The following is a 24029-nucleotide window of genomic DNA, read 5'->3' on the forward strand; positions in this document are numbered from 1 at the left end:
ATTAAAGAGGCGAAACCACATATAAAGAGCCGAAACCACATATATTTGCATATAAAAAAAACTAAGTTTGGTTAAACCGCGGACATAAAAATGAATATATTTACGTAGCCAAATGCATCGTCTTCGTATTAGTGACGCGCATGAAGGAATTAAGGAGATTCCTACTGTCCCTCTAATTAAAGAGGCGAAACCACATATAAAGAGCCGAAACCACATATATTTGCATATAAAAAAAACTAAGTTTGGTTAAACCGCGGACATAAAAATGAATATATTTACGTAGCCAAATGCATCGTCATCGTATTAGTGACGCGCATGAAGGAATTAAGGAGATTCCTACTGTCCCTCTAATTCATTCGATTGTAGAATTTCAGATTGTTCAGACGTGTTTTCGTTTCTGTGCGTTTTCTGTGTCGTGAATTTTGTGTGAATTGGTGTTTTTTGTGTGGGAGCCCTCAGCATTGGATGTAAGTACATTCATTTTGAGTATTTGTGTATTAGTTTGTGATTTGTGGTAGTTTTTTAGCGCATTTGCATACATATTTACGCATTAGTATATTAATATATACGTGTGTGTATATATGTGTGTTTTTCATAAAAAATTTTCATTTTCAATATATGTTCGATTGTATGTGTAGATAAAGTTTGTCAGTACGTGTATACTTTTTCTGTAGTTGGCTTTGTGTATTTTTACATTACTGCAAGTGTTTGAATATATATACAATTGTATGTATATTTTCTCATTTGTTAGTTTGTGTGTGCATATCATAGCTGGCTTTTGAAAATTTTTACATTGCGGCAGGTGTTTATTTATATACGTGTAGTTGAGTGTATTTTTGGAAATTTGAATTTGTGTTTGTGAAAAGAAAATTTGTTTGAGCAAGTGTTTTTTGTGTGACGTAATTTGTTTTTCGTTTGTTGTTTTTTGAGCACAGGTGTTTTTTGAGCACAGGTGATTTCGTGCACAGGTGTTTTTGAGCATAGGTGTTTTCGAGCACAGGTGTTTTTGAGCACAGTTGTTTTCGAGCACAGTTGTTTTCGAGCACAGGTGTTTTCGAGCACAGGTGTTTTTGAGCACAGTAGTTTTGTGTGTGTAGGCGCGTGTTAGGTAGTACCTTTTGGGGTTTACGTGGTTTACCCACATTGTTAGCGTGGGTGCTGACTCTCATAGAGTCTCAGTGTTTTCTGTGTTTGTTGTTTTTCTGCTTTTTGGTTTTTCTGCCAGTGAGTGTTGTGTCGAGTGTCTGGTACTGAGTTGCCACTTGTTTCCGGGGGGATTGGGCAGGTTTTGCTCAAAGGGTGCCGGTGTCTGTCCGAGTGTTGAAGGTGCTGATTTTTGTTTAGACTGCGTTCGTAGCTGTTAACCTTTAACCTACAGTGCGATTTGGTTCAGCTCCACATCGGTTGGCTTGGAGCCGTTACGGGGGCTTTGTTCTGTCCGGCGGTTTATTGGGTGACCAGTTCCAGACCGTTGGCTGGAGTTGTGGGTTGTGCCCTTGCGATTTCGCAATAATCGACTGCTTAGGTGGTAGCAGCTACTGGACGATTCTATTCTTATAGTTAGTTCCTTCAGTGCGTTCAGTCACACGTGTCTTGAGAGCAGCTGTTCCAAGTCTTGTCTGGTCGAGTGGCTTCTGTGCCAGTGTTTTGCCGGCGGATCAGCCTGCCTGGTGAAAGGCCGGAAGTAGAAATGCTTCCCTCACGGAGGAGAAGGGCTAAGCACCCTGCTGGGAATGAGGGGAAAGAGCTAGCGTTAGCAGTGGAGACCTCGTCGGCTGATGAAGGTACTGGACCTTCGGTTGGGTCCCCACCGCGTAGGAAGGTTAGGATAGGATCGCCATCGTTGGTGATGTTAGGGGATGGGAGTAGTTGTGCTGATATGGGTGACACCGCTGAAGAAGTGGTTGTCCACCCTATTGTTAGCAAGCGTGGAGGTGTAGTAAGGATTAAGGGGAAGAAGCGCATTAAGGGTACTTCTGCAAAAGAGTGTCCTGTTAGCGCTGTTAAGGAGGGTGGAGAAAATGGTGGTGTGGTTGGGGGAGGCGCTATTAGCCATGTTGCTGCCATGAAGGCAGTGACGGCGGAATTAAACGCATTGGTGTTTGGGGTTGAAGATTTTGAGGTCACTACTGCGAAGGGGCTGATGGAGCTTGCCTCGAAGTACGAGGCGCTTCTGATGACGGTAGTAACCGAGAATGCCCATCTTCGCGGTCAGGTTGACGCTCTCAGGGGGGGTTGTGGGGGATCTATTCCCCAATCGAAGAGGTCGGTTGTGGGTTTGGCTCCGGCTGAGTCGGTGCGTGCGCCTCCAGCGCCAGTGTTGGAGGCGATTGCTCCGGCATTGCCGAAGCCGGTTGAGACTTGGTCGGTGGTGGTGAGAAGCAAGGCCCCTACCACCTCCTCTAAGGAGGTGATTAAGAAGGTCGTGAAGGAGGTGGGACCTTCCCTCGGAGTGCGTGTACACGAGGTGAAGCCGATTAAGGGTGGTGGGGTGGTTATTCGCACCCCCTCTGTTTTAGAGAGGGAAAAGGTGGCGAATAATGCCAAGTTCGGGGAGGTGGGGTTGGATGTGAGTGTGAACCGGAAGTTGGGTCCGCGGGTTGTGGTTCAGGGGGTTCACACCGAAATCTCCCATGATGACTTCATGGAGGAGCTCTTTCGGTTGAACCTTCAGGACATCAGCCCTGAGGCACGAAAGTCAGATGTGCGGATGGTCAGTCGGCCCTGGAAGGTGGCTGCTGATGGTAGCACCAACGTTGTCCTTGAGGGGTCGGACAAATTAATGTCCGCCCTTTTGGAGGCGGGAAGGTGCTACATAAAGTGGTTCTCCTTCAGGGTTCGACCGGATAGCCCAGTTGCTGGCTGCTTCCGGTGTATGGGTTTTGACCATAGAGTGGCTGAGTGTAGGGCCAAATCAGATGTTTGTAGGCGGTGCGGTCAAGAAGGACATAGAGCTGCCGGTTGTGGTAATGCCCCTCATTGTCGCAACTGTGCATTTAAGGGTAGGCCAGCTGGGCATCTTATGATGTCAGCTGTTTGCCCGATTTACTGTGGCGTTGTTGAGCGTGCCCTCTCCAGACACTGATGGGGGGGGTTTTTCAGCTTAATTGTCAGGGGTCGTATGCCGTTATGTGTGAGTTGGGGGGTTGTATGATTGAGGGGTGGTGTGGCATTGCCTTACTTCAGGAGCCTTACGCCACCAATGGTGTGGTTCGGGGTCTTCCTGGAGGTTTTAGGGTCTTTACGGACCTTGGGGTTAATGCTGCAATAGTTGTGAATGATTCCGGCTACGATTGTGTAGTCTTGGATTCGTCACAACAGGGGGTGTGTGTGTCTATAGAGGGGGAGTTCGGTAGAATGATTGTCGCTAGTTTGTATTGCAAATTTAGCGAGCCCCTAGAGCCCTACCTGGGCTATATGGATAAGTTACTACTTCTGGCGAGTGGTAGCCCATTAGTCCTAGGGTTGGATGCGAATGCCTCGTCCTCGATGTGGTTTAGTAAGGTATCTAGACATTCGTCTGGATATCAAAGCCACGTTCAAGGCGAGGTAATGAATGAATGGGTGTTGGCTAAGGGCCTTCACATTCTGAATGAGCCGAGTGAGTGGTATACGTTTGATGGGCCTAGGGGTGTGAGTGATATTGACGTGACGCTTATGAATGAGGCAGCAAGTAGAGTGTTTGATTTTAAGTGGGAGGTTAGAGGAGGGTGGGGTCTGAGTGATCATAATTTGATCCAAATTGTGGTTGCTCCTCGTTCCCCTCCTTTGGTGTGTGTGAGTCCATTGCGGCGATGGCGTACCTCTGGTATTGACTGGAACCGATATGGACAGAGTGTAAGGGAAGCGGTGTTAGAAATACCGCTTAGAGTGTTTGATGATCTGGAAGTGGATGAGCAAATTGCTCGGCTGTGTGAGTTGGTGTGGGGTGTGAATGACAGATTGTTCAGGAAGTGTGGAAGTTTTAGGGTTAGAAAAATTAAGTGGTGGACGCATGAGTTAACCTTGAAGAGGAGGACTGTCCGGCGGTTGAGACGAAAGTTTCAACGTGCTCGGCGGTTCAATTCTGACAGGCTGTCCCAGTTTAGGTATGATTTTAGTTGTGCGATGAATGAATATAAAGATATGATTGTGAAAATTAAAGAAGAAGAGTGGAGGAGTTTTGTGAATGACAATAGGGATGACCCCTGGGGTCAGGTCTATAAGATCTGCAGGGGTCGTAAGAGGGAGGATATCACCTCTCTTCGTGTTGGTGACACTGTGTTATCAACGTGGAGAGAGTGTGCTGGGGTTCTGTTAGGAGCGTTCTTTCCCAGGGCTGAGGTTCAGGCACCCCATGCACATGAGGTACCTGTTCCTCCATTAGATGATGGGGAGCTGGGATATGCCTTTGGCCTGGTCAGGTCTAAACGGTCTCCAGGTTTTGATGGTCTGAACGGAGAGATGTGCAAATGCTTGTGGAAGTTCATTCCGGAATACTTGGAGGTCATTTATGATAAGTGCATTTGTGAGGGATATTTTCCACGTGAGTGGAAAAGTGCCAGGGTTGTTCCTCTCCTGAAGTCTCCTGATAAGATCAGGAGTGATCCTCGTTCTTATCGGGGCATCAGTCTCCTTCCAGTGCTTGGAAAAGTGCTGGAAAGAGTTATGGTGGAACGGCTTCAGGAGCTAACGCGGGATTTGAGGTCGAATAGGCAGTATGGGTTCAGGAAAGGGCGCAGTGTAGAAGATGCCTGGATGTATGTTCAGAATGCTGTGAGGGAGAATACCAACAAATATGTCCTTGGCATATTTGTTGACTTCAAGGGGGCGTTTGATTACCTAATCTGGGATCGTGTGATTCAACGGCTAGAGGAACTTAACTGTTCGGAAATTAGTCTCTGGCGGAGCTTCTTTTCGGACAGGAAAGCCTCTATCGTTGGTATGAATGGGAGTGTGGAGATTGGAGTGGTTCGTGGCTGCCCGCAGGGATCCATCTGTGGTCCATATATTTGGAACCTCATGATGGACTCACTGCTTGGGCAGCTCGAACCACTCTGCAGGTGTTGTGCGTATGCGGATGACCTGCTTCTTTTAGTTGAAGGCTGTTCGAGGTCTGAGATTGAAAGGGTAGGAGGGCAATTGTTGGAGATTGCTCATAATTGGGGTGTGGGTGTGGGGGTTGACATATCGATGGAAAAAACGGTGACAATGCTCTTAAAGGGTAGACTGTCACCGGGGCGTCCACCGGTTGTCCGTGTGAATGGGGTCAGCATCAGGTATGTGACGCAAGTCAAATATCTGGGGTTGACCATGAGTGAAAGAATGTGTTTTACTCCACACTTAGTGAATGTGAAGCGGCGGCTGCAGGCGATTGTTGGTAGTGTCAGGCGCGTTTTACGGAGTGATTGGGGTCTCGGGCGTCGTGCTGTTCGCTCCATATATCGAGGTTTGTTTGTGGCCTGTGCCACTTATGGATCTCCTATATGGTGGAAGGTGGCTACGATGGTTTCGGGTCATCGAAAACTTCTTTCTATACAGCGTTGCATGATGCTTGCCTGTTTGCCTGTATGTCGCACCGTTTCTACGGATGCGTTGCAGGTTTTATTGGGTGTGCCCCCTCTTGACCTGATTGTTTTACAGCGTGCTGTTTCTTTCAGGTTGAGGAGGGGTTTGAGTGTGTTATTGCTGCGGAATGAATGGATTTCTGACGATGATGTGGAGAGGTTGGGATATCTAGGAAGCAAGAGGCTTCTAGATGACAGGGTTAGGAGTAGGTGGCAAGACCGTTGGGATAATAGTCCTAACGGTCGTGTGACTTATGAGTACATTCGGGATGTTGGGTTTGTTGGGGAAAACCCAGATTTCAGATTCTGTCTGAGTCTGGGTTTCCTACTTACGGGGCATGGGCCTTTGAATGCTTTTTTGCATCAGAGGCGCCTCTCTGATGGAATGGAATGTATGTGTGGGGCGCGTGTTGAGGATTGGGTGCATGTTATTGCTGAATGCCCGATGTACTCGGACATTAGGGACCTTGGGGGTATGGGGATTAGTTGGACTGATGGACGGTTAGATGTTAGTGGTGTGATCTCCACTAGTTGGGATGCCGAACGATTAGAATTATTTGGTGTGTTTGCGCGTGAGGTGTTTAAGCGGCGAAGACAATTAGCTGGAAACTAAGTATAGTTTCTTTGTGTGAATGGTGTGTGTATTGTGTGTGTATTGGATGAGAGAATGGGGTCCAACCCCTGGTCACCAGTCCAGAGCAGTATGGAAGCTCAACTGGTAGTAGTTTCAACTACGAGGTCTGACCGGAGACTTAATTCTGGTACCACGGGGAGTAGGAGCCCTTGGAGTTCGCTCCAACCTACTCGTGCGGACTGGCCCCTCGGGGAGTATCGTGGTGGTTGTGGTTTAATACCCGAATGCGGGGAGAGTGACATTTGTCACTCAATGTGGAGTTGCACTGCAACCGGGTGCCGGACCCAAAGTACGGCAGAGGTTTTAGATAGGCCTCGAACCTCACCAAGGTGGTAAGTGTGTCCATTCCACACGCCAATTGGTACTGAATAATGCATTGCATTTTTCGGGGCGCTGATCATCGCATTGATTTGATCCGCTGTGCTTTTGAGCACCGTGAGGTAAGGCCGTCGTCGGCAGGTACTCACGTTAATATTGGCTTTAGATGTCCCTATCTACTCATTCGTTAGTAGGCTTTCGACGCGGATAGACGTGCGTGCGCATCATGATTTTCTTAGTGATTTTTCTAGGCGAGTTGTTGTTGTGATTTTTCGGTATTCTCTTTTGTGCGGTCATTTGTTTACGCGCTGTGTGATAGGCACCGTTACATTTTGTGTATTCTTGCATATCATACGCGCGTGGCTTGCGGTATTTCGGGCGTGTGTTTTTGGTACAGTCGCGGGTGACTGTACGGCGTGGACTGGTAAGTACAACATTGTTGTTTTCTTAAGTAGCGTGGGTATCCACACGTTTGTTGTTGGTGGGCAGTCGCACAGTTTCAGTGGTTTACCGTGTTGTTGGTATTCTCGCTGGCTGGATTGCCTACCGGTGAGTGCTGTGCTCAGTGCCTGGCGTTCGGTTGCACTTGTTTCGGGTCTGCTCGGACAGTTTTGCCCAAAGGGTGCAAGCGACTGTACCAGTGCTGAAGTAGCTGACTGGTGTGCAGATTACGGTCGTAGAAGTAACTGTGTAGCCTACGGTGCGATTCGGTGCAGTACCACAGCGGTTGACTCGCGACCGTTACGGGGACATAGATCCGTCCGGCGGTCTTTTTGAGTAACCCTTTCTGGGCCTTTGGCTGGAGTTGTGGGCTGTGCCATCGCGAGAGCGCCTTAATCGACCGCTTGGGTGGTGACTGCTACAGAGCGGGTGTGCGTGTAGGTCAGCATCTTCAATGCGTTTCAGTCGCTCGTGCTTGGAGAGCAGCTGTTCTCGAGTTTTACCTGAGCGGGTGGCTTCTGTGCCAGTGTTCGCCGGCGTAACAGCCTGCCTGGGGGTAGGCCGAAGGTGAGAATGCCTCCTCCACGGAGGAGAAGGGATCAGTCCCTCGATGAAAGCGACGGATCGGGCCCCACAACCGTGATGGTTGAAACGTCATCGGGTGACGAGGAGGTGAGGCCAGCGGTGAGGTCTCCGCCGCGGGGGAGGGCGCGTTTGGGGTCGCCTCTGTTGATTAAATCGGAGGATGGCGGGAGTGAGAGCGGTAGCGGAATAGGTGGCACCGCTGAAAAAGCGGTTGCTCACCCCGCAGTTTCGGGTACTGCTAAGCCGGCTGAGAGTGGCGGTAACAGCGGCACTGGGAAGGGCGTCGCGGATAAGGGTCGCGAAGGGGGGTTCGACGACAGTCAGCTCGGTAAATGAGGGGGGGGGAAAGTGAGTGTGGAGGTAATGGGGGTGTGGTTGGGGGAGGCGCTATCAGCCATGTCGCTGCCATGAAGGCAGTGACGGCTGAATTAAACGCCCTAGTGTTTGGGGTTAAAGATTTTGAGGTCACTACCGCGAAGGGGCTGATGGAGCTTGCCTCGAAGTACGAGGCGCTCCTGATGACGGTAGTAACCGAGAATGCCCATCTTCGCGGTCAGGTTGACGCTCTCAGGGGGGTTGTGGGGGATATATTCCCCAACCAAAGAGGTCGGTTGTGGGTTTGGCTCCGGCTGAGTCGGTGCGTGCGCCTCCAGCACCTGTGTTGGAGGCGATTGCTCCGGCATTGCCGAAGCCCGTGGAGACTTGGTCGGTGGTGGTGCGCAGCAAGGCCCCGACGACTTCCTCTAAGGAAGTCATCAAAAAGGTGGTGAAAGAGGTGGGACCTTCCCTCGGAGTGCGAGTACACGAGGTGAAGCCGATTAAGGGTGGTGGGGTGGTTATTCGCACCCCCTCTGTTTTAGAGAGGGAAAAGGTGGCGAATAATGCCAAGTTCGGGGAGGTGGGGTTGGATGTGAGTGTGAACCGGAAGTTGGGTCCGCGGGTTGTAGTTCAGGGGGTTCACACCGAAATCTCCCATGATGACTTCATGGAGGAGCTCTTTCGGTTGAACCTCCAGGACGTCAGCCCTGAGGCACGAAAGTCGGATGTGCGGATGGTCAGTCGGCCCTGGAAGGTGGCCGCTGATGGTAGCACCAACGTTGTCCTTGAGAGTTCGGACAAATCAATGTCCGCCCTCTTGGAAGCGGGAAGGTGCTACATAAAGTGGTTTTCCTTCAGGGTTCGACCGGATACCCTTGTTGCTGGCTGCTTCCGGTGTATGGGTTTTGACCATAGAGTGGCTGAGTGTAGGGCCAAATCAGATGTCTGTAGGAGGTGCGGTCAGGAAGGCCACAGAGCTGCCGGTTACGTCAATGCACCCCATTGTCGCAACTGTGCATTTAAGGGTAGGCCACCTGGGCATCTTATGATGTCCGCTGTCTGCCCGATATATTGTGGCGTTGTTGAGCGCGCCCTCGCCAGACACTGATGGGGGGTATTTTTCAGCTAAATTGTCAGGGATCGTTTGCCGTGATGTGTGAGTTGGGGGGTTGTATGCTTGAGGGTGGGTGCGGCATTGCCTTACTCCAGGAGCCCTACACCACCAATGGTGTGGTTCGGGGTCTTCCTGGAGTTTTCAGGGTCTTTACGGACCTTGGGGGTAATGCCGCAATTGTTGTGACTGATCCAAACTACGATTGCGTAGTGTTGGATTCGTCGCAACAGGGGGTGTGTGTTTCAGTAGAGGGGGAGTTCGGTAGAATGATTGTCGCTAGTTTGTATTGCAAATTTAGCGAGCCCCTAGAGCCCTACCTGGGCTACATGGATAAGCTACTACTACTGGGGAGTAGTAGCCCATTTATCCTAGGGTTGGATGCGAATGCATCGTCCTCGATGTGGTTTAGTAAGGTATCCAGACCTTCGTCTGGATATCAAAGCCAGGGTGGTGGCTAAGAGCCTTTTGAATGAGCCGAGTGAATGGTTTACGTTTGAGGGGCCTAGGGGCATGAGTGATATCGACGTAACGTTAATGAATGAGGCAGCAAGGAGAGCGTTTGACGTCAGTTGGGAGATTAGGGGAGGGTGGGGATTGAGTGACCATAATTTGATACAAATGATGGTCTCTCCGCAATCCCCACCCTCGGCGTACGTGGGTCCATTGCGGCGATGGCGTACCTCTGGTACTGACTGGAACCAATATGGACAGAATGTAAGGGAAGCAGTATTGGAAATACCGCTTAGTGAGTTTGAGGAACTGGGGGTGGACGAGCAAATTGCTCGGCTGTATGAGTTGGTCTGGTGTGTTAATGATAGGGTTTTCAGGAAGTGTGAAAGTTTTAGGATTAGGAAAATTAAGTGGTGGACGAATGAGTTAACCTTGAAGAGGAGGACTGTCCGGCGGTTGAGACGAAAGTTTCAGCGTGCTCGGCGGTCCAATTCGGATAGGTTATCCCAGATCAGATATGATTTTAGTTGTGCGGTTAGAGAGTATAAGGATATGCTTGTGAGGATAAAAGAAGAGGAATGGAGGAGCTTTGTTGGGGAGAATAGGGACGACCCCTGGGGGCATGTCTACAGGATCTGCAGGGGTCGTAAGAGGGAGGATATCACCTCTCTCCTGTTCCTCCACTAGAAGACGAGGAGTTGGGATACGCCTTTGGCCTGGTTAGGTCTAAACGGTCCCCAGGTTTTGATGGTTTGAACGGAGAGATGTGCAAAAGCTTGTGGAAGTTCATTCCGGAATACTTGGAGGCCATTTATAACAAGTGCGTGTGGGAGGGAGTGGAAAAGTGCCAGGGTCGTCCCTCTCCTGAAGTCCCCTGATAAGATCAGGAGTGATCCTCGTTCTTATCGGGGCATCAGCCTTCTTCCGGTGCTTGGAAAAGTACTGGAGAGGGTTATGGTGGAACGACTTCAGGAGCTAACGCGGGGTATGTGGTCGGATAGGCAGTATGGGTTCAGGAAAGGACGCAGTGTGGAAGATGCGTGGATGTATGTGCAGAATGTTGTTAGGGAGAATGTCAACAAGTATGTCCTAGGCATATTTGTTGACTTCAAGGGGGCATTCGATTATCTGATCTGGGATCGAGTGAAAGAACGGTTAGAGGAACTTGGCTGTCCGGAAATTTGTCTCTGGCGAAGCTACTTTTCGGACAGAAAAGCCTCTATCGTTGGAATGAATGGGAGTGTGGAGATTGGAGTGGCTCGTGGCTGTCCACAGGGATCCATCAGTGGTCCATATATATGGAACCTCATGATGGACTCTCTGCTTGGGCAGCTCGAACCACTCTGTAAGTGTTGTGCGTATGCGAACGACCTTCTTCTCCTTGTTGAAGGTCGCTCAAAGCGTGAGTTGGATCGGGTGGGAGGACAATTTTTGGAAATTGTCCACAACTGGGGGATGTGGGTGTAGACATCTCGATGGACAAAACGGTGGCAATGCTTTTAAAAGGCATACTGTCACCGGGGCGTCCACCGGTTGTCCGAGTGAATGGGGTCGGCATCAGGTATGTGACGCAAGTCAAGTACCTGGGGTTGACCATGAGTGAAAGAATGTGTTTTACTCCACACTTAGTGAGTGTGAAGGTGCGACTGCAGGCAGTCGTAGGTAAGGTCATGCGCGTTTTACGGAGTGATTGGGGCCTCGGACGTCGTGCTGTTCGCGCCATATATCGCGGCTTATTTGTGGCTTGTGCCACTTATGGGGCTGCTGTATGGTGGCGAACGGCCACGATGGTCTTCGGTCGCCGAAAGCTCCTCTCCGTCCAGCGTTGCATGATGCTCGCCTGTCTGCTTGTATGTCGCACCGTTTCTACGGATGTGTTGCAGGTGTTACTAGGTGCGCCCCCTCTTGACCTGGTTGTCATACAGCGTGCTGTATCATTCAGGTTAAGAAGGGGTCTGAGTGTGTCATTGCTGCGGAATGATTTGATTTCCGATGATGATGTGGAGAGGGAGGGATATCTAGGGAGCAAGAGGCTTCTAGATGATAGGGTCAGGTGTAGGTGGCAAGACCGTTGGGACAGTAGTCTCAATGGTCGGGTGACTTATGAGTACATCCGGGACGTTAGGTATGTAGAAGGAAACCCAGACTTCAGATTTTGTCTAAGTCTGGGTTTCCTGCTTACGGGGCATGGGCCTCTTAATGCATTCTTGCATAAGACGCACCTTGCAGATAGTCCAGAGTGTATGTGCGTTGCGCGTGTGGAGGATTGGGTGCATGTTATTGCTGAATGCCCGATGTACTCGGACATTAGGGACCTTGGGGGTATGGGGATTAGTTGGACTGATGGACGGTTAGATGTTAGTGGTGTGATCTCCACTAGTTGGGATGCCGAATGATTAGAATTATTTGGTGTGTTTGCGCGTGAGGTGTTTAAGCGGCGAAGACAATTAGCTGGAAACTAAGTATAGTTTCTTTGTGTGAATGGTGTGTGTATTGTGTGTGTATTGGATGAGAGAATGGGGTCCAACCCCTGGTCACCAGTCCAGAGCAGTATGGAAGCTCAACTGGTAGTAGTTTTTTGGCTACGAGGTCTGACCGGAGACTTAATTCTGGTACCACGGGGAGTAGGAGCCCTTGGAGTTCGCTCCAACCTACTCGTGCGGACTGGCCCCTCGGAGAGTATCGTGGTGGTTGTGGTTTAATACCCGAATGCGGGGAGAGTGATATTTGTCACTCAATGTGGAGTTGCATTGCAACCGGGTGCCGGACCCAAAGTACGGCAGAGGTTTTAGATAGGCCTCGAACCCCACCAAGGTGGTTAGTGTGTCCATTCCACACACCAATTGGTACCGAATAATGCATTGCATTTTCGGGGCGCTGATCATCGCATTGATTTGATCCGCTGTGCTTTTGAGCACCGTGGAGTAAGGCCGTCGTCGGCAGGTACCCACGTTAATCCCACCGGACGTTGTCCCCATCTGTAAAGAGCCGACACCACATGGTGATATATTTGCATATAAGTACTAATTAATTTTCATATAAATACTAATTGTATGAATTCATACAAGTAAATCATTTTCATTTTAATACTTATTGTATGAATTCATACAAGTAATTTTCATATAAATACTAAATAATTTTCATATAGGTACTAAGTTTATGAATTCATACAAGTAAAAAATTTTCATATAAATACTAAATAATTTTCATATAGATACTAAGTTTATGAATGCATACAAGTAAAAAATTTTCATATAAATACTAATTGTATGAATTCATGCAAGTAAATAATTTTCATATAAATACTAAATAATTTTCATGTAGATACTAAGTAATTTTCATATAGGTACTAAGTTTATGACTGTTTGTTTGATGACAGGAGATATTTCGTCTTGGCCTCGTTCACCACCAGACCCATTCGCTTCGCTTCCTTATCCAGGCGGGAAAAAGCAGAACTAACGGCGCGGGTGTTGTTTCCGATGATATCAATATCATCGGCGAACGCCAGGAGCTGTACACTCTTGTAGAAGATTGTACCATCTCTATTTAGCTCTGCAGCTCTTATAATTTTCTCCAGCATCAAGTTAAAGAAGTCGCACGATAGCGAGTCACCTTGTCTGAAACCTCGTTTGGTATCGAACGGCTCGGAGAGGTCCTTCCCGATCCTGACGGAGCTCCCACGTCACTGTTGACAGTCATAACTTTGAAGTTGTAGATAATTTCGTATACCTAGGAACCAACATTAACACCGATAATAATGTCAGCCTTGAAATCCAACGCAGAATCACTCTTGCCAACAGGTGCTACTATGGACTGAGTAGGCAATTGAAAAGTAAAGTCCTCTCTCGACGAACAAAAACTAAACTCTACAAGTCCCTCATCATTCCCGTCCTACTTTATGGTGCAGAAGCGTGGACGGTGTCAACATCCGATGAGACGGCACTAGGAGTTTTCGAGAGAAAGGTTTTGCGGAAGATTTACGGTCCCTTAAACATTGGCAACGGCGAATACCGCAGAAGATGGAATGATGAGCTGTATGTGTTGTTCGACGACATAGACATAGTCCAGCGAATAAAAAAACAGCGGCTACGCTGGCTGGGTCATGTTGTTCGAATGGATGAAAGTGCCCCAGCTCTGAAAGTTTTCGATGCAGTACCCGCTGGTGGAAGCCGAGGAAGAGGGAGACCTCCACTCCGGTGGAAGGACCAGGTGGAGAAGGACCTGTCTTCACTTGGTATTACCAATTGGCGCCAAACCGCCAAAAGGAGAGATGCGTGGCGCACTGTTGTGGACTCGGCTATAACCGCGTAAGCGGTTTCTACGCCAGTTAAGAAGAAGAAGACTAAGTTTATGAATTCATACAAGTAAAAAATTTTCATATAAATACTAAATAATTTTCATATACATACATACTAAGTTTATGAATTCATACAAGTAAATAATTTTCATATAAGTACTAATTAATTTTCATATATATACTAATTGTATGAATTCATACAAGTAATTAATTTTCATATAAATACTAATTAATTTTCATATAAATACTACATAATTTTCGTATAGTTACTGAGTTTATGAATTCATACAAGTAATTAATTTTTATATAAGTACTAAGTGTATGAATTCATACAACTAAATAATTTTCATATAAGTACAAAAAATTAAAAAAAAAAAAAATAAGTGTTAAGCTATTTTTGATGTTGTAATATTTCTTATAAGTATAATGCTCGTAGAAAATGATATAAATTACTTGTGTATATATGAATTTAAAACTTTTATATGGTTAAAAAGATTTTTTCCATACGATTTCGGGTTGGTGAGGTGTACGTGGCAGAAAACATATATGTTGTATGAAACTTTGATATTAGTACTTGTATGAAAATTTTAATACTTGTATGAAATTGCATACTTAGTACTTATATGAAAATTTTTTTCATATAAATATAAAAGAATTTAAGTGTAATATATAAATGAGAGCAAAAAAATTTATTCCTGGTTTGCTACAGTTGGTTTAAATAGAAATAATTTTGTTAATAATGAAATGTTATTAATTGAGATTATTCTTCTATACCTAACATAATGTAGTCGTTTTTTTTTTTAATTTAACTTTTTTTGGGGTTTGTTCTTCTATTCACATAAATTATATGTGGGTAAAGAATAAAATTCAATAAAGTTAAATATTTATATTATTACGCTCGAATACTTTCATAGCATATATGAAATAAAATGAAAAATAATTGATTTGAAATTATTAATTTCAAATCAAAAGAAAAACGTATATACATACTCTTAAAAAAAGATATATACACTATATGCAATGAAATAAAGTAAAATGTATAAAAAATGATATTATTTGAAAGTTTAACAAATACAAGAAGAAACATCGTCCTTACATTAATAATTATATTATATATGTATAGAGTTGACGCCGCCCCCGCCTAATTTCACTGCCACATCTGTGTCGGAAGAGAGATCACTACTTCGAAGCTTTTTCGAAGTCTTATTCGAACGCAACTAAATATTTGAAGTTGCGCTCTTGCTTTTGCTTCTTCTTACTACTCGCTTCCTTTGCGACATCTCAACCGATCCAGACGTGGTAAGTGTAATTCCAATTAATTTAATAAAATTATCTAATATATAAAATTCTCGTGTCACAGTTTTCGTTGCCATACTCCTCCGAAACGGCTTGACCGATTTTGATGAAATTTTTTGTGCTTATCCGGTATCTATGAGAATCGGCCATCATCTATTTTTCATCCCCCTAAATGTTAGGGGTAGTCCACCCCTAAATTTTTATATTTATTTTTTAGACAAAATTTTTAATTTCTCTTTTTTTATGATACAACATACAAAAATACATACAATCCTCAATTTTCACCCTTCTACGATCAACCCTTATTTTTTAATAGCCATTTTAGTAATTTAATCATTTTTCCTCTCCGGTCGAAAACTGATCAATCGTCATTTAATTAGTTATCCCCGCCAGATGTCTACGGGTGTCACTTCTGACCCAGTAAACAGCAAGGAGTAGGGATGAGAACGAAGCCGGTCCCCTTTCTTTCTCACTCCCTACACAGTTGTCGCTCATCATTATTGTTTATGCATCAAGTGTAGTAGTAACGTTGACAATTATTATTTTGCTATCTCAGTGTAACTCTCATATTAACTTTTAATCATTCCTATTTTATCAATAATAATAATTAGATTATCAATTTTGAGTGTATTTTTCACGATTACTTAATCAAGTGATTTTATAACCTCAAAAGTACTCAACACGTGACACGAGCTTTCAATAACAACGGATTTTGTGTTGTAAGTATACTTTTTTTTATTTATATCGAAAATGTTGTTGATCTTATAAAAATGTAATTTTAATTTAATTTTATTAAAAAAATGTAATTGAACAATTAAGATTTTCACAGTTTCCAAAAAATCAATCATTATGAATCTTTATTTTGAAATGTCAATGGAAATATTGGTTGTATGAAAAAAGTATAAGAGACAATGTTTTCATAAAATTTAATTTTTTACTTTTGATTGAAATTTTTTTCCATAAAACTTATATTTTTGTTATAATTTCATAAATTAAAACTAATCATTTCAAAACTGCGGCAAAAATCCTGGCCCTAATTATACTTTTAACATTTTTCATCATTAAATAATTTAATTAATTCTATTTATGTATGTTTTGTACAGTGAGCAATGCCAAGAAAACGCAAAGGGGCTGATTTGAGCCGCAGTACAAGCAAAGCTCGAAAGTTGCGAAATAGCAGATCCGAAAGAACAGAAGAACAAATCCAGCAACAAAATACTGATGCACGTGTCAGAATGGCGCAATTGCATCAAGAAGAGCCAGAAGATACACGAGCTGAACGCAATGAAGTCAGAAGATTAGAACAACGACAATCACGCCGTTTCACAGTCAATAGACGAAGAACAAATGACCAACAACGACAACAGGTACATCGAGCATTTATATCTGATTCATTCCTGCGTCTAGCATTCCAGTATGAGCCCGATATTGAATATTATGCTCATTCAAAAGTGGTAATTGGTGCTATGGACAAGGAATGTCCGCATTGTCATGCTCTGAAATTCAAAAATGAGCCAGCTGGGATGTGTTGCGCGTCAGGAAAAGTGCAACTACCTGAAATTGAAACACCACCTGAACCATTGAACGGCTTACTTATCGGCACGGATCCAGATTCTAACGTGTTCCTGAAGTCAATTCGAAGATTCAATTCATGCTTTCAAATGACATCGTTCGGAGCAACAGAAATAGTTCGAAATACTAATGCAAATGGTCAACAATTCAATTCTACATTCAAAATCAGAGGCCAAGTTTATCATAAAATGGGCTTACTGCTGCCAATGCCAAACGAACCACACAAATTCTTACAAATCTACTTTATGGGCGGCGAGGATTCCGGAAGCGCACTTGCCAATCGCGTGAATGCACGTTGTGATTATAATAACCTTGATTCACTTTATGCCAGGCGCATCGTCAGCGAGCTAGATGCTCTTTTGAACGAGCACAACGAGTTGTTGAAAATATTCAAATCACATATGCACCAATTACAAAGCGATAATCACGCTATCGTCATTAATCCTGATAAAACACCAGCTGGAGAGCATATTCGTAGATTCAATGCACCCGTTGTTGATGATGTTGCTGGAATCATGGTTGGCGATTGTACAGCTGCACGAGAAATTGTGATTGGTTGAAGAAATAATAATCTTCAGTTAATTGCTGACACACATCGTTCATATGACGCTCTCCAATATCCGCTAATATTCTGGAAGGGACAAGACGGATATTGCATAAACATAAAACAACGAGATACCGTATCAGGTACTTCATTGATTATTAATTTGATCATTAATCATTTAACAAAACAATTAAATTATTGAACGTAATAAATTTAAATTATTTTTTATGAACAAATATTACAGGAGCTGAAACAAACAAGAACGTTAGCTCAAAGGATTATTATGCGTACCGATTAATGATTAGACGTGGCCTGGACAACGTCATTTTACGATGTCGTGAGCTTTGTCAACAATTCATGGTCGACATGTACGCGAAGATTGAGAGCGAACGACTACGATACTTACGATATAATCAACAAAAGCTGCGCGCGGAAGAGTACATTCATTTGCGAGACGCTATCAACAACAACGCCGACGTCGCCGAAATCGGTAACCATGTCATTTTACCATCATCGTACGTAGGCAGTCCACGTCATATGCAAGAATATATACAGGATGCTCTGACTTTCGTGCGCGAATATGGACGACCATGTTTATTTATCACGTTCACATGTAATCCAAAATGGCCAGAGATTACATCTTTGCTACTGCCTGGCCAAAATGCAATACATCGCCATGACATTACAGCACGTGTGTTCAGACAAAAGTTGAAGTCTTTAATAAGTTTCATTACTAAATCACATGTATTTGGTCCCACACGTTGCTGGATGTATTCGGTTGAGTGGCAAAAGCGAGGATTACCTCATGCACACATTTTGGTTTGGTTCATCGACAAAATCCGTCCTGAAGAAATCGATAGCATCATTTCTGCGGAAATTCCAGATCCATCCACTGACCAACTGCTGTTTGATATTGTTACAACAAACATGATTCATGGTCCATGTGGTACTCTTAATAGTTCATCGCCTTGCATGGCTGATGGAAAATGTACTAAAAATTTCCCTAAAGATTTTACCAATGATACGGTCACAAATGTCGACGGATACCCAATATATCGTCGAAGAAATCCTGAAAATGGCGGACAATCATTTATTAAAAATATCATCAACACAGACATTGATATTGACAATCGTTGGGTGGTGCCATATTCGCCTCTGCTGAGCAAGACATATAATGCTCATATTAATGTTGAGTTCTGCAGTTCTGTGAAGAGCATCAAATACATTTGCAAGTATGTCCATAAAGGCAGTGATATGGCTGTGTTTAGAGTTGGAAAATACTAATGTGAATGCTCCTCCAGTGAATAAAAACGATGAAATAACGCTCTACAAAATTGGTCGGTACATCAGCTCCAATGAAGCTGCTTGGCGTATCTTTGGTTTTCCAATTCATGAACGGGATCCAGCAGTTGTTCAGTTAGCCATCCATCTTGAAAACGGTCAGCGTGTATTTTTCACGAACGAGACAGCGATTGATCGTGCAATAAATCCACCTAAAACTACACTCACTGCATTTTTTGAATTGTGTAATCGTGCGGATGATTTTGGTGCCTTTGCACGAACATTACTCTATTCACAAGTACCACGCTATTTCACATGGACTCAAACAAAAACATGGATGCCCCGCAAGCAAGGCTCACCAGTTGCTGCATGTCTCAATTTATTTAAATCAAACGCCTTGGGGCGATTATTTACAGTCAATCCAAGACACACGGAGTGCTTTTATCTTCGACTGTTGTTGGTTAATGTTACTGGCCCATTATCATTTCAAGATATACGTAAAGTGAATGGGCAACAATATCCAACGTATAAAGATGCATGCCTTGCACTCGGCTTGCTGGAAGACGACAACCAGTGGGAATGCATGCTTGCTGAAGCTGCATTGAACTGTACAGCAATACAAATTCTTCTACTATTCGCTATAGTGTTGACTACATGTTTCCCAGCCCGAGCACAGATATTATGGGAAAATCACAAAGATTCAATGACTGATGATATATTGCATCAACATCGTATACGGTGCCACGATCTAACCATAACATTCAGCGACGAAATGTACAATGAAGCATTGATTGCTATTGAGGATCTTTGCATTGTCATTGCCAACTTACCACTTAGTAATTTCGGTATGAATTCGCCAAATCGAACTGCATCTGATTTAATGAATACTGAAATGAATCGTGAACTGCAGTACAGTACTGTAGAAATGGCAGCGATTGTTGCCCGCAATGTCCCACTAATGAATGAGGAACAAAGAACCATTTATGATCGCATTATGCTCGCAGTTTCAGCTGGACAAGTTGAGTTCTTCTTTTTGGATGCACCGGGTGGAACTGGCAAAACATTCGTTATTTCGCTAATTCTTGCTGAAATACGATCAAATAATGGCATCGCATTGGCCGTTGCATCATCGGGCATTGCAGCAACTTTATTGGATGGAGGTAGAACAGCTCATTCAGTATTTAAGCTGCCACTAAATATTCAGAATAACCCTGACGCAGTATGCAACATTAAGAAACAATCGTCCATGGCCACTGTGCTGAAACGGTGTAAAATTATTATTTGGGATGAATGTACTATGGCACACAAACATTCACTTGAGGCGTTGAACAGGACATTGAAAGATATTAAAAACAGTGACAAACTATTTGGCGGAACTCTGTTGGTCCTTTCAGGTGATTTCAGATAAACACTTCCAGTCATTCCACGTTCAACATACGCTGATGAGATCAACGCTTGCTTAAAATCATCTCCATTGTGGCGTAATGTTGAAAAATTACAGCTAAAAATAAATATGCGCGTTCAAATGCTTCAAGATCCATCCGCTGAAACATTTTCAAAACAGCTTTTAGATATCGGTGATGGAAAAGTTGCTATAGATGAAACTGGATACGTAAAATTACCGACCGATTTCTGCACAATCGCTGATTCGCAAGATACTCTCATTGAACAAATATTTCCCGACGTACACACACAGTACATAAATCATGAGTGGCTTGCAGAAAGAGCGATTTTAGCGGCAAAAAATGTAGACGTTGACAATTTAAATCTGAAGATACAAATGTTGTTGCCAGGGAACTTGGTATCATATAAATCTATTGATACAGTTTGCGACGACAGCGAAGCAGTAAATTTTCCCACAGAGTTTTTGAACTCACTGGATTTGCCAGGCATGCCACCACATAATTTACAATTAAAGGTTGGATCTCCAATTATCTTGCTTCGTAATTTGAACCCGCCCCGGCTGTGCAACGGTACGCGATTAGTCATTCAAAAATTAATGAAAAACGTGATCGAAGCCAGGATTTTAAATGGCAAGTTCAGAGGTGAAAATATACTCATACCACGGATTCCTATTATACCTACAGATGTGCCAATTCAATTCAAACGTCTTCAGTTTCCGATTAGATTGGCATTTGCAATGACTATCAACAAATCCCAAGGTCAAACGATGTCTGTTTGTGGATTAGATTTGAGAACACCCTGTTTTTCACACGGACAATTATACGTGGCATGCTCGCGAGTGGGTAAACCATCCAGTTTGTTTGTGTTAGCTAAGGATGGACTAACAAAAAATATTGTTCACGCTATAGCATTAAGAGATTGATATTGTTTAATAGTGTTATTGTCGTAATTGTTTAATTAATGATATATAATTTTAAGGAATAAATTATAATACCTTAAAAATAATGTTTGCCTTTTGTTATTTTTATATTCCCTCATCGTTCACAGCGCTCCATGCTTATTTCACGCATATACCACATTCTTACATACATACAATATACACATTCTAACATACATACATACTTACAATAAGTAAGCTATTTTTTGTCTACACTAGAAATTACTAGGAAATTATTTATATGGCAAAACAACGTTTGCCGGGTCAGCTAGTAATTATTATAAGAATATTTGATCTTCTTTTTTTGGATTACTTTGTGTGGAATCAATTGCGCCCTCTATTTCCCCACGGCCAACCACAAATACGAAACGAAGCACACCGTTATCCACCACCCGAGCTAACATTGGTCCTTCGAGCCGGATAACAGGTAACAAGTTGAATTTTTTGAAGTGAAAAGTGCGTTGATTAGCCTGAATTAGTAACACGCAAGGTTACAGCCAAACATATTTTGGACTTGTGCTCTGCAAGCTATAAGGCAATAAATTAGTAAATTTGTACATAATTAATGTATATACAAAACTAATTGTGCGGTGTGAAGTAGAGACCGAAACTTATTTTTGGCGCTCTACCAACAAAAACTCGCACACTGCTGGTTGTATTGTACTTCGTTTAAGTACAACAATAAATACACCTCGCCTTGCACTCGTCATTTAAGTCACTTTATATATTCTAACAATATCTGTTATTCGACATTTAATTTTCTTGGACGCACAAACAACGTCTGGAGCGTCAACAAATCTCTCTCGGTTTTCGTATTGCTAATTTGAGTCTAGTCGCTCAACTCTGCCTTTCCATATATTGCTCGAATAGCAATAAAGGCAAGCAGCAATACAGTAGCTGCAGTAACGCTCTCGTTACAAATCTCTCTCGGTCCTTTTGCGTAGTTAAATTGAGTCTAGTCGTTCAAATCTGCCTTTTCATATTGTTCGAATAGTTCGAATAGCAATATGATAAGTGAAAAGTAAAACAAAAAAAGAACAAAAAGCACATAGCCCAAACAGCATTGAAGTGAGCGACGCAATCAAAGGCAAAGCAGCGCAGCAGCCATCACAGAAGGCCGGCAGCAAAGGCAGAGCAGCAAAGGCAGGCAGAGCCAAAGGACAGCAACAAAAGGGACATTGCATTAGTGCAGAGATAACCCCATAAGCCAAACTGCAAGTGATAGAATTAAAATAAGTACTTGTGAATTTTATTTGTAATTTGCTTTAAATAAAGAGTGACTAAACACACATCAATCTTTGTTTGTGTATTTATACGAACACTAGGCGTGCAAGTGTATTGGGACGATTACCCAGCAAGCACTTTCCAAACAAATTTGAGCGCAACTCATTGATATCAACGACTTAGCACATATCAATTTTTGTTCGTGTATCTATTGGAAGACTAGACGTGCAAGTGCATTGGTACGATTACCCAGCAAGCACTTTGAAAAATAAATTTTCACGAAACTTGAACTTGGCTTTTATTAAATTTATAATTTTTTATTTCGAAAGATTTGTACGCTTCACAATTAAACAACGCGTTAATTCAGTTTGCAGTTTTCCGTGATTGGTGCTGTAACTCTTAAACTTATTGCAACATATTTGCAATTTTTTTCAAGTTTAAATCAAATTTTAAAGTTTTAGAAACTATTTTGCGCAACATATTTGCAGTTTCGGTTCAATTGTCAAATACAATGGAATCCATCAAGGCCTTTATCAGAGCTGCTGACGCTATACTGGAGTTTGAGGAGTCTTTTGCTCCAACTGCAAACAACCAAAGTGCCTACTCTCTTGAAGTACAACAAGCCGAACTGAAATATCTGTGGACAGAGGTAAAGTCGGAATACAAGTTGTGTTTGCCAAAGGTGGATTCTTCCGATACAAAAACAATTGAGGACATAAAACTTAAATATACCAACAGTTACCACGCATATGTGTGTTGTGCGGCCTTGATGGGCGAACACATGCACAACCTCACGGGGTTCAACCAAAGCCCAAGTTCAAATTCTACAATAATTCAACCTGAACGGTTGCAAAAAACGGCAGAACCCGTGAGGTATTCCCTCAACTTACCGCCATGTGATACAGAAATATTTCATGGTGATGTATTGCAATGGCCCTCATTTAGGGATCTATTTGCCGCGATTTATGGGAACAACTCGAGGTTATCCCCAGTCGAAAAATTATTCCACCTTAATCAAAAAACCCGAGGTGAGGCGAAAGCTATCGTTTCGAAAGCGCCTCTGACGAATGATGGATTCGCATTGGCTTGGAATAATTTGTTGTGTAGACATGAAAACAAGCGAGTTCTTGTCAATACACAATTAAATTTATTATTCAAGCTTCCGCACATTTCAACTGAATCTGAGGCCGAACTCAGAAATTTACAGCGGGAGATAAATAGCTGCATTTCAGCTTTACAAATACATGCCATCAATATAGATAGCTGGGATGCCTTATTTACGTAATTGTGTTCTATCCGATTGCCTGACTATACACTGTCGCTTTGGGAACAATCTCTGGATTCGGATTCAGAGATCCCAAAATGGGTTGAGTTAGACAAATTTCTAACCAAACGGTTTAAAACGCTAGAGAGAGTATCAAACCTCAAAGGCGAGTCCATTACTCAACCCAAGGTTAAGTCGGCTGATGGTGAAGGTCGGACACCAACCTTGCAATCAAGGACAGGGTCCAAACCCATAAATTCCCATCACGTCAAGACAAACAGTCTTAAATGTAAACTTTGCTTATCTCAATCGCACATTTTGAAAACCTGTCAAAGATTTATAGAGATGCAGCCTAACGCAAGGTTAAATGCGGTCAGAAAACTTCACGTCTGCCTAAACTGTTTATCGGACACACATGAAGTCAAAGATTGTAAAAGCATGTTCAACTGTGCCAAATGCAAACAGAGACATCACACTATGATTCACCGGGATCAGAGTGAGGAAATAGCTCAGTCACCCGCTAGCACAGACCCTACTGAGATTTCCACTAAATCTCATATGGCCTCCATTAAGGCCAATGTATCAAATGTGCCGACAAGTCGAAGCATGCTCTTAGGTACAGCTATGGTGACTATATGTCACAACGAGAACACCTTCACTGTCAGAGCCCTGATCGATTCGGGATCTGAAGGAACCTTCATTACCAGCAGTCTGCAAAAACGCTTAAATCTGACAAGCAGGAAGGTCAGCGCACGAGTTTCGGGATTGAATAATACCGTGTCGGGACGAGTTCAAACGGTATGC

General features: G+C 43.6%; 1 protein-coding gene across 2 annotated transcripts; it reads left to right on the forward strand.

Annotated features, from left to right (window-relative positions):
* Positions 1–14692: 14692 nt before the first annotated feature.
* On the forward strand, positions 14693–20784 carry LOC128923102 (uncharacterized). Of its 2 annotated transcripts, none has more exons than XM_054235558.1 (3): positions 14693–15718; positions 16103–17258; positions 17360–20784. In XM_054235558.1, the coding sequence occupies exon 3, from the start codon at positions 18350–18352 to the stop codon at positions 19802–19804; it is 1455 nt and encodes a 484-aa protein (XP_054091533.1). In that variant the 5' UTR covers positions 14693–15718; positions 16103–17258; positions 17360–18349; the 3' UTR covers positions 19805–20784. The 2 variants fall into 2 exon arrangements, with proteins under 2 accessions (XP_054091533.1, XP_054091534.1); XM_054235559.1 differs by having other exon boundaries at positions 17360–20783.
* The last annotated feature ends 3245 nt before the right edge of the window (positions 20785–24029 follow it).

The sequence above is a fragment of the Zeugodacus cucurbitae genome, chromosome X (assembly GCF_028554725.1).
Source record: "Zeugodacus cucurbitae isolate PBARC_wt_2022May chromosome X, idZeuCucr1.2, whole genome shotgun sequence".
In the NCBI taxonomy this organism is placed as follows: domain Eukaryota; kingdom Metazoa; phylum Arthropoda; class Insecta; order Diptera; family Tephritidae; genus Zeugodacus; species Zeugodacus cucurbitae.

Coding starts and splice junctions, on each gene's coding strand:
- LOC128923102 (XM_054235558.1), top strand. CDS start 18,350: ATGTCCATAAAGGCAGTGATATGGCTGTGTTTAGAGTTGGAAAATACT.